The sequence below is a fragment of the Vicia villosa genome, linkage group LG2 (assembly GCF_029867415.1).
Source record: "Vicia villosa cultivar HV-30 ecotype Madison, WI linkage group LG2, Vvil1.0, whole genome shotgun sequence".
In the NCBI taxonomy this organism is placed as follows: domain Eukaryota; kingdom Viridiplantae; phylum Streptophyta; class Magnoliopsida; order Fabales; family Fabaceae; genus Vicia; species Vicia villosa.
Genome location: NC_081181.1, coordinates 228241070 through 228253039, shown reverse-complemented (window position 1 = coordinate 228253039; position 11970 = coordinate 228241070). Strand labels below are relative to the sequence as shown.

The following is an 11970-nucleotide window of genomic DNA, read 5'->3' as shown; positions in this document are numbered from 1 at the left end:
GGTACTATTTATAAAATAATTTACAAAATATTCAACGCTATAATATTTCTAAAATGTATTACCTAGATCATTAGTACAATATTAGAATAGATTTTTAAAATATTGATATTATAAAATATGGTCCCCGATCACTATCAGGAGATGACAGGTCTAGGGCGTGGCTATTTTGAGTTTTGAATTTTCTTTCCAATTAAGGCTTTTATAGTTTATGGAGTGTGGCGCGTGGACACATGAAACATCAGACCCTTGATGTTGATATTATCAGCTTAAAGTCTTAAACTCTAGAGTGTAGTCTAAACAATTTGTAAATAACAATAAATGCACAATAACATCATGTTCAATGTTTTCTTTTATTATTACTGAGTTTTGTGCCTTTGAATTTTGTTTTTGAGTTCATCTTTCTTCGCACCAACAATCTTATCAACTTCCTTCCCATTCTTCAGCAACAAAAACATCGGCATAGCCTGCACCTTCACATCCTATCATTTCACCACAAAAATAAAAATCTGAAAAAGAAAAAAAAAACTAAAAATAAACATTAACGGTTGTTTCTAGGGTGAGGGTCCAACTAAGTGCTTCATTCATGTACCATTTAATTTAACCATTAGATCAAATAGTCTTACATTATCTTATTACTCATTACCACATTGGATCTTTCCTTTGCAATTAAGGACAAAAATATTTTAGGATAGTTAAGAGTTTCTGAAATTTCAACATTTTTTTTTGAAATAAAAGAGTATATAATATATTTCAAAAAAACAAATACAACCAGGCGATCAAAAAGATCCTACCCATCCTAAAACAAACTATAACATGAGCAAAGCAAGTTTGTTCCTAAGTTTGGGTTTCATCCACCCTCTTTGAATTATCATATCAACTATATTCCTAGCAACACTATCAGTATTATCAACATTATCCCTATCAAATATATTGGTATTTCTGTATGTCCACAAACCATATACAGTTTCAGCAATTGAAATCTTAAGCATGTTCTGCATAAAACCCTTCCCTCGCTATTACTAGTAAGCCATGTGATTTCCTCCAGCCAGTTACAAGGTATATGCCTCACTTGGAGCCATTAAAGCACACTCTTCCAAACATCAGAGCAGATTCTACACTCAATTAAGAGATGGTTAAAATCTTCAGGAGCCTCATTGCAAAAGCTACAAAGCTCATTTTGCAGAATCCCGATTCTTTTGAGTCTGACTTTAGTGGCCAAGCGATCCTGACAAGCTAACCATAAGCACACTACAGCTCTAGGCCTCGCTTGATTGTGCTGAATAAGACTACTCCAGCTCACAGTAGGACCAGCAGGGATCAACTTCTCATACATTCTTTTCATGGAGAATTTACCTATGTTCTGCATCATCTGCCATGTATGCTGGTACTCTTGGACATCACTTCTTCTATCAAAGATAACTTTCATGATCCAGGTACAGTTGGAAGGAATAGGAGCAGTCCATATAGAGTTCCTTTTCAGGTAGTAAAAGTGCACCCACTTAACCCATAGATTATCCATCTTATTGGCAATATTCCAAAGGCATTTGAGTAAAGCAACCTGGTTCCAAAGGCCCATATTGATAATATTCATGCCTCCATGTTTGATAGGTCTACAGACCTGCTGCCAAGCAACAGGGCTTTTTCTCCCTTTATCTTTACCTGTCCACACAAATGCTCTGCAGATAGCCTCAATCTTGTGGATGATTGCTTTAGGCAAGGGAAAGCACATCATCCAATATTGAGTGGTGGCCAAGAATATACTCTTGACTAGCAGCATTCTGCCAGCAATGCTCAGTAACTTATGAGACCAATGCTTAATTCTATTAGTAATCTTGTCAATAAGAGGCATATAGTGAATTAAATGCAGCTTTTTACTGGATAATGGAACACCTAGACTGACAGGTAATTTACCAACTCCAAATTGGGTCTGCAATTTGATTCTTTCAATAACCTCCATATCCATACTTCCACAAAACAATTGGCACTTCTGAGGGTTCACATTAAGACCTGTAGAATCAGAGAAAGATCTAAAGGCCTTCAGCATGCAATTCACAAAATTATAGTCACCTCTACTAAAAAGGAGGACATCATCTGCAAATGCCAAGTGTGTTATGCCAAGTTTCTCACATCTGCTATGAAAATGGAACTCAGGTTCAGTCTTCATCTTAGCCATAATTCTCTGCAAATATTCCATGATGATGACAAACAACAAGGGGAGATGGGGTCCCCTTGCCTCACTCCTCTTTTAGCTTCCAGGATTTTAGAATATTCACCATTTATGTTGAATCTATAGCTGACTGTGGAGGTACCAAGTAAGATCCAGTCTATGAAAATTTTTGGAAAGCCAAGTTCATAAAGTATACACTCTAGGGACTTCCAATCCACCATGCCATAGGCTTTCTGAATGTCCAATTGCAGCATGCATTTTGGAGTTCCTTCCTTCCTGGAGTAGCCCTTCAATAACTCTGTAGCAAGCAGAATATGATTATGGATTTGCTGTCCTGGTATGAAGGCAGCTTGGCTAGGGTGAATAATCTCAATAAGGATCTTACTTAACCTATTAGTTAGCACCTTAGAGATAATCTTATAGAATGTGGTACACCCAGCTATAGGTCTGTACTCCCTAATAGTTGCAGCTTTAGCATGTTTAGGTATGAGGGTTACCACAGTGCTATTAAAAGCTTTGTACAGCTTGCCTTTAAGAAAGAATTCCTGGACAGCATTTAGGACATCAAGTCTTATAATAGACCAGCAAGACTTGAAGAATTTGGCACCATAGCCATCAATACCAGGGCTTTTCAGATCACCAATGCCATTGAGAGCTTCCATCACCTCATCTTCAGTAACCTGCTTCACAAGATCTAGACCTTGTTGCATAGTGACAAGTTTACCTCTTCTAATAGCCTCAATGTCCACATGTTTAAGTGATCTAGCTTTGCTCCCCATGATGCTAGTGTAGTACCTCATGACTTCTTACTGAATATCTTTTTGCTCAGTGATATAAGTACCATCCTCGAGCTGCAACATATCCATGCTTCTATGCTGACTCTTAGCCTTAATGGTGGCATGGTAGTAGGCAGAATTACAGTCACCCTTCTTTAGCCAATCAGTTTTAGCCCTTTGTTGGAGAAGACTCTCATCGAGATTGTTCAATTGATTCAGTGTATCAGTGAGTTCCCTGACTTTATTAATCTGAACAGGATTCCACCTATCATGTTGCAGACTCAATTGAGCCTCTTCCAAAGCACCCCTGGTAGCCTCCAGATTGACCTTAAGTTGGGAGAGAGATTTACTGAATTTAGCAAGAACAGGTTTAAGTCTTTGTAGCTTATTCCACAGGGTATACATGGCATTACCTGTATTAGGCTCTTTCCAACTCTTTTCCACATCCTCCTTGAAACCTTCCATATCAGTTAGACAATTCTGAAATTTGAATCTTCTTGTCTTAGGCTTGAAATTCTTATGATCTAGATACAGAAGTGCATGGTCAGATACACTGGGAGGTAAGCACTGAAGTTTATAAGCATTACTATGCTGAAACCACTCCAAGTTGCCAAGCACTCTATCAATTCTAGAGTAAATGATTCCATCACTCTGTCTATTATTCCAAGTAAAGAAATCTCCACTGTTGTCCATCTCATTTAAGTCAGTCATGGTCATCATTTCTTGCATATCTCTATACTTCTTTCACCATCCTTCCACCAATTCTGTCCTGTGCTCCCAACACATTATTGAAATCACCAATAATGCACCAAGGCCCCTGAACAGTAGTATGAATATTGATAATAGTGTGCCATAGAATTTTCCTTTGTGCCAAAGTGTTATGAGCATAAACTACAGTCAGATAGAATTGAAACTTCCCCTGTTGATCATAAACTTCACAATGCACTGAAATTTCAACATTAAAGCACCCTTAGTGAATATATGACACAGTGACAAATGCAGAGTTAGACAAAAATTGTGTCCAAGTGGATAGACGCTGGAATATGAGCGAGAGATCAGAGAAGAGAAAACGGTGGAAAAAAATAAATTAGTATGTATATAGTACATAATAACATCACATGGAATTCTTTCATCCAACGGTTTATAATGATGGTTCACCATGAAGTACCTAATAGATGGTTCATTCTAGACTTCACCTAAAAATAAATAGAATTAAAGTAGAAAAGCAATTTGATGCCATTGCTGTTTGGTTCAGCCCTGTATTGGTGCGACAAGCTTTGGTTCTGAAATCGAGCAATTTTGTTTTGTTTCGATGTTGCAGGTTTTCTGACAGATTCAGGATCTCTCAGCAGTTTCTGTTCGAATTAGCAGGTGTCGGACATACTGTCTTTAATTAGTTCGGATTCTATGTAGCTTGGTTTAATCTAATCTCTATTCTGTTTAGGAGTTTCCCTATTAAGTGTATTTTTTTTGTCTTTTTTGTGTTGCCTTGCCAGGATTTGTAGAGCAGGGGTGCATTGGCTTGTAAGAAATTTCACTTTATGTTTTTTGTAATAGCTGCACAGGGATAGGAGGGTTTTTACTACTGTACTGTGTAATTTTCTAATAGCTGCACTGGGAAAGGAGGGTTTTTTTACGTACTGTGTAATTTTGGTTGTTGGAATTTCTTATGCCCCAGTTTAATATAGTTTATCTTTGTTTGCCTGTTCAAAAAACACAATAAATGCACAAAGGTGAGATTAGGAAGGAAAGAAAGTTTGTTTCTAGGATCCACTTTAAAAAAACTTTCTGTTGGGTTTCGAAATCAAAGTGGCATGATTATGCATTTATACGTTGAAATTATCATAGTTTTAAAACCCGAACCGTTCCAAACAGTTGAATCGGTTAAATCGTGAACGGGAGGATAGAGTAATCCGATAAAATAATTTTTTTAAGAGAATTAAAAAAAACTGATATATTTTGGTTAATGAAACTCCATGAAAGATATAAGAACGTGAAGAAAAAAGATTAGAAAATATAAGAAAGTGAAATAAAATAAAATAAAATAAAATAAAGGGAAATAAATGTTTAAAAATTGGTGTTCAGTGTGAGGCGTGGTTTCAAAGAGTTATATGTTCATATGCTCAGTCGTTGATGAATGTGTTAACGGGTAGTTGATATTAATAATTGAAAGAAGCATATGGTTGTAGGGAGGCATTTGTGTGTTGTTCTTATGAAATGAATGTATGATATGTTGAAGTTGTTTTATGTAAGTTGATGTTGTATTAGTTGTTATTATGTTGTCCTATGGTTAAGCAATTTGTAATTTCCGATAGTCTAATAATGTGTGCTTTTGAAACCTCTAATTATGTCGAATGTATGCTTATGTTGAATGCTTGAATTCCATTAAACTTTCCTTGCCCAAGCGCAAGCACCCATTTCAAAAAAAACTCGTCTCTACGCCCTATAGGGTTTTGTACGTACTTGTACAAGTTGCTCGTTAAAGCATTTATGCGATGGCCGTTAAGCCATTGTTTGAATGCTTGAATTCCATTGATGACTTCTTAAAACTAGATTCATCTCACCTTCTCATAAAATATTTTCGATTCAAACTCATTTTCTCTTTGCCCAAGCGCATATTTTGCCCAAGTGCGAACCCCATTTCAAACAAAGTCCTTTCTGCCCAAGTGCGATTAGACCCATCAAAATCTACCAACAAATTTGTAGTTCTTATTCAACCACAATTGATCTGATTCTTCCATTGAAGATATGTATGCACAAGACTCAAAGGTCTCGGCGAGCACACTAATAAAAAACATGATTTCGTAGCCTCGAACTACGACGCTCTGAATTTCCCATTGCATGAGGGAATACGTAGGCACAAGACTCAAATATCTTGGCGAGCTCAATAATAAAAAAAACCCAAATCCCGTTTCTTTCTTTTCCATATATAATTAGAACGTAAGTAGATAATAAGCTAACAATCGATCATAAGAATAACTAAATGGGTCCCATCGAGTACGATGGAGGTAAGGGGTGCTAATACCTTCCCTTACTTAACCGACTCCCGAACCCAAATTTGGTTGCGGAGACCATCTTATTCATTGCTTTCATTTCCCAAGAGTTTTATCAATATTTTTCTTTCCCATTGGGATAAATAAAATTTGTAGGCGACTCTTTGTGTTACAATTTCGTGGCGATTATTTTTTGACCCGCGACACTTTTTAAACAATAATTATCGTTTTACTAACATCAACTTTTTATTACTTTAAATATCTTTTTTCTCTCTCTAATAATTGGGTATGAGTAATTTTGAAAAATAATAGTTATTACTAGTTTGAAGTTTGAAACTAGTAAAGGGCACGCGAGTCTCGCAGTTTAATTAAAAAATTATGAATAAATAATATAATATATAGATGTATTATACTTTATTATAAATAATAAAAAAAGATTATAATTAATATTATGTATGAAATATTGAGATCATTGCGTTCGTAAGAGTTGGGCAATTTTACCATGAATAGTAAATATATATAAAAAAGATATACAAATTAAATAATTTTGGTATATTGAAAATATATATTTTGATAGAAAAAAATAAGTAAAATAATTAAATTGCCATCTACCCGTGCGTTTGCACGGGTCGCTACAAACGATATATAAATTATATACAAATTAAATGCTCTCGATTCGTTATAAATGCATATTTTAGTAGGAAAAAATTATTAAGTCATCTTTCTGTCAGAAATGCATATATATTTTATTAAAATATATATTTTAATAAAAAATAAAGAAAACAATTAAGTAATCATCTACCTGTGCGTTATCACCATAAATAGTAAATAGTAAATAAATAAAATATAATGATGGTTAAGAAATGTATATTATATATATTAAGTAGAATTAATAGCGATTGTTATATTAATAAATAAGTAAAGTTAATTATATATTTAAATATATTTATACAATTAATATAATATAGAAGTTTGTGAAATCTGTTTTAATATTTTAGTAGATGTAAATCATATAACTATTAATTTATTGAATATTCTTATGGTATTTTTTTAAGGGTCATGCTAACATGTGCCCTAAAGGCACATGTTAAGAGCTAAATGTAGAAATTCTTTCTAAAAAAATGTGCATTGTTTTCATAAAAAGTTCATAATTAATGTATTTATTACATTTTCCAATATTAATTTACTATATTTAGGTTTCTTATCATGTGCCCTTAGGGCACATGTTAGCTTTATCCTTTTTTTAATTCTTTTTTCATAAATCCTCGAGTAATAAATTTAAAGGGCTATGTATATTATGTATTTTTTTTACTGATATTATGTATATTGTTAATTTATACATTTAATGTATTTTAAAATTAATTGTACGTAGTTAGGCTCTGTTTGATAAAATTAGCGGTTGGTTGATAAACTAGTTGATAGTTTATACCTTATGGCTGATGGCTGATAGCTTATAGCTTATAGCTGATGACTGATAGTTGATAAGTTAATTAAAGTGTTTGGTAAAATTAGCCGTTTAACTAGCAGATAAATGTAAAATGACATAAAAAGATATTTCCTAATTAGTAATTAAATATATATATTTAAAATAATTAAAATTTATAAGGATAATAATGAAAAAAAGTGATAAGCTATAAGCTCAAACGCTATTTAAATTATCGTCTGAAAAATAAGCTATAAGTTAGTAAAATAAGTTATAAGCTCATGATAAAAAGACTGTTACCAAACAAGTCTTTTATTATCACACGGACTAAGCCATAAGTTATAAGCTCAAAATAGGGTTTGCTAAACAGAGCCTTAGTATTTTTATTTACGATTGAAATATATGAGTTGAAGAATCATAATAATGAAAAAAATCAAATTGTAATCACTTTTTAAAATCCCGTAAAATTCATTTATATTGAATCATATTATTTTATTGGAATTTCATATGGTCTCCCATATTGACTATGAGGATGACAATTTACATGAGAAATTGTAATCCAATTCTCCATGAAGTTCATTGTATTATTTAAAAGAATTAATGATGAGGATGTACACTTTATTTTTTGTGGAATTTTTACATGAGAAAAATTGCAATTCCAATTTTAAAATCTCCCATGAAATTCATATACTCATTTTTTAATTAAATATAATAAAAATAATTTTTAAAAGAATTAATGATAAGGATGTACACTTTATATATAATATCGTTATAAATAATAAATAAATATATAATAACAGATATCTTGGCCTTTTGTTTTAAATATAAAAAATAATAGTTTTATGTCTTTCATTAAAAATTTGTTTATTCACAAATCATAATTATCTCGTATTTTTTTATAAAAACAAAAATATGTATCAATTTTAAGAATAAATGTTAAGATTGTATTGTAAAAAAATGTCAATATTTTTTATGTCAATTTTATTTTTATTTTTATTATATCATAATATTATATATCATTTTCCATTAGGTATATGATATTTTTCTTTAAAAAAATTATAAAAGAAATCATACTTAAATCTTTTTAAATAGTAATTAACTTTTTACCTATAATACCATCAACTTTATTACTTTAAGTAATTTCTCTCTATATATAATAATAATGAGTAAGGATAATTTTGACAAAAATAATAATTATTACTACATTGAAGTTTGAAATGACACTTAAAAAGAAATAAATTTTTCTTTGAAAAGTGACGATTAAAAAGAAACGAAATTCGGAGAGAGTAATTTTTATTTATAAAGAAATAGTAACGAGTATCTTAGGTGCACTTGTTAAGAGTTTAAAAAACACTATATTTATATTTAATATTTAGAAATGAAAATAATTAACTTGTTTTTAGGAATAACAGCGTTTGTTTTATTAAAACTTGTTTATATTCTTTTTGTTACATTCAGAAACATTGCCCCAACAACTAAGTAATAAAATTCCCTAAAGCATTAGACAATAGTCCTTTCAATTTTATTCAAATACATTCAAAAAAATATTTTAATTAAAAAATAGTTTTACAATGTCCTCTAGTGATAATGTTGTGATTGTTTGAGAGTATAAAATAATTTTACAATGTTAGAGTATATCCTTTAGTCTCATTTATTTACTATAAAAGAATAAAAAGGAATATTTGATATAGATTTGTTAATTCATTTTTATTCATTTATAAATATAAGAGACAATAAATTATATTTAGAAAAAATAAATTTAGTCAAATTTTAGTCAAGTGGCTTTAAAAACTTAGTAATTTTGGATTAAAAAAAAGGTGAATTTTTATTTATCCAACTCAAAAAGTAGAGTAAAGTTATCTTCTATGTATATAACTTGGAAACAATAAATAATTATGGGTTCTTGTGATTTGTGAATGTATACTATCCAACTTTTTGTAATGAGTAGAGAAGTTGTCACATTTAAAACATTAAATAGTTTTAGAATTAAATGGAATTAAAAATATCACTCCATAAATGTTTTCTTTTAAAACCTTAATTTTGGTTAAACTTTTAAAATAAATACTTCGATTTTTTAGATATTTTTTACTTTTTATTGATACTCTTTTTCTAGAAATCAATTACAAATATAAGACAGAATTAAATAATATTTTAAAAATTAAATTTAGTCAAATTTTGAGAATAAATATCATTGAGTTTATAGAAATTTTTACTTTTTTAGTGATATTTTGATTTTATTTTATTACAAATGATTAGTCATATTATTTCTATAATGAGAGTGTATATTTAAAAACGTCTAACAAACCTAAATATTGACGAAAACTCTCACAAATATATAATATCAATGTCTTGTTTGTCATGTTTGATGTTTATTTTCTTTTGTTTTTCTTATTTCATTTATCTTTCTCGTGCGTTAAATAATGGTTTTAGTGTTGAACTCATTCATCGAGATTCTTCAAAATCACCGGTCTACAATCCTACGGAAACTAAATTCCAAAGAATTCACAATGCTGTGCAACGTTCAATTAATCGTGCCAATCACTTCAGCAAACAATTTTCACCTGATACAAACAATCCAGTATCAACCTTAACCCCAGATTCAGCGGAATATTTCATGAGTTTCGCAGTTGGTACCCCACCTTTTCAGACCTATGGTATCATAGATACAGGTAGTTCCTTAATTTGGCTTCAATGCCTACCTTGTTATGCATGTTTTAATCAAACCTCTCCCAAATTTAATCATTCAAAATCTTCAAGTTACAAAAATATACATTGCTCTTCTAGGAAATGTAAAGATGCGATAGATGTATTTCCATCGTGCTCCCAAAATGAAGATGTTTGTGAGTACAATATTCAATATGGTACTGGAATTAATTCACAAGGAGATCTTAGTGTGGATACTCTAACATTAAATTCCACCTCGGACTCTATTGTCGTATTTCCTAAGATTGTGATAGGATGTGGACACAACAATTCGATTCCGTACAACGGTCGAATATCTGGTATAGTTGGCATGGGAAGTGGACCAATATCTCTTATACAACAGTTAGGCTCTTCAATTGAAAGAAAATTTTCATATTGTTTGATTCCTGCTTATAATGATTTTGGTGAATCATCCTTCACTAGCAAACTCAACTTTGGAAATGATGCTGTTGTTTCGGGTAAAGGAGTTGTTTCGACTCCCATGAGTAAATATCAAAGTGGCTTCTCAGTGACATTGGAAGCAATTAGTGTGGGAAATAAAAGAATAAAATATGAAGGGGTTAAAATTGAAGGAAAAAATACTTCTACCCGAAATGCTTTTATTGACTCAGGCACACCATTGACGTTGTTGCCACCTTATTTTCACTCTAAGTTGGAATCAACAGCGGCAAAAATGATTAAGCTACAGCGTATTGAGCCACCTAACCCCTTCAAAACTCTAAGTCTTTGTTACAATACGACATGGGAACAATCAAATAATTTTCCTATTATTAGGACGCATTTTAGTGGTGCAGATGTCAAGTTATATTATAATAGCACATTTTTTGAAGTTCAGAAAGGGATTAAGTGTTTTGCTTTTGTTCCATCTCAAGGTGATATCATTTTTGGGAACTTTGCACAACATAACCATTTAGTTGGTTATGATCTCCAAAAAAATGTAATCTCTTTTAAGCCTACTGATTGCATCAACTACTAGTTGGATGCACATGTGTTTTACCTAATTTATTTGGTGAATCAATAATAATTTACTTTATTTATATAAAAATTTTAAATGTTTTTCTTCAATAGTCTAGTTGTTAGAATTCACCTTAAAAATGAATAAGTTGAATGTTGCAGATTCAAACTTGTGTCACTGCGCAACTGATGTCCCTACATAACCTATTGAGTTGATTTCATAGGATAAATATGAATGATACAAGATCCTTTTTTAACCAAACTGTTACTTATGCCTCAAACTAAAACAAGTCACTATTTGTTTGCAAATTTTCTCATGTAAAAATTCCACAAAAAATAAAGTATACATCTTCATCATTAATTCTTTTAAATAATACAATGAATTTCACCGGAGAATTGGATTACAATTTCTCATGTAAATTGTCATCCTCATAGTCAATATAGGAGACCATATGAAATTCCAATAAAATAATATGATTCAATATAAATGAATTTTACGGGAGTTTAAAAAGTGATTACAATTTGATTTTTTTCATTAATTAATTATGATTCTTCAACTCATATATTTCAATCGTAAATAAAAATACTAAATCAACCAACCGCTAATTTTATCAAACAGAGCCTAACTACGTACAATTAACCACAGGTGGGCCACCCAAGCAAGATTGTTCTGTCTGGGAATCGAACTCGGTATTCCCCGAGTACGTCCTTGGACAGGGCTCCTTGCCAATGGAGCTCAACCGCTTGGTTCAATCGCTATTAATTCTACTTAATATATATAATATACATTTCTTAACCATCATTATATTTTATTTATTTACTATTTACTATTTATGGTGATAACGCACATGTAGATGACTACTTAATTGTTTTCTTTATTTTTTATTAAAATATATATTTTAATAAAATATATATGCATTTCTGACAGAAAGATGACTTAATAATTTTTTCCTA

At 31.1% G+C, this 11970-nt stretch overlaps 1 protein-coding gene across 1 annotated transcript; it reads left to right on the top strand.

Moving 5' to 3' along the window:
- The first annotated feature begins 9703 nt into the window (after positions 1-9703).
- Positions 9704-11038, top strand: LOC131651527 (aspartic proteinase CDR1-like). The gene has a single exon (XM_058921185.1). It carries the CDS (start codon positions 9704-9706, stop codon positions 11036-11038), a length of 1335 nt encoding a protein of 444 aa, XP_058777168.1.
- The last annotated feature ends 932 nt before the right edge of the window (positions 11039-11970 follow it).

What these genes read in the sequence shown, in the direction of transcription:
- LOC131651527 (XM_058921185.1), top strand. Translation starts at nt 9,704, where the DNA reads ATGTCTTGTTTGTCATGTTTGATGTTTATTTTCTTTTGTTTTTCTTAT.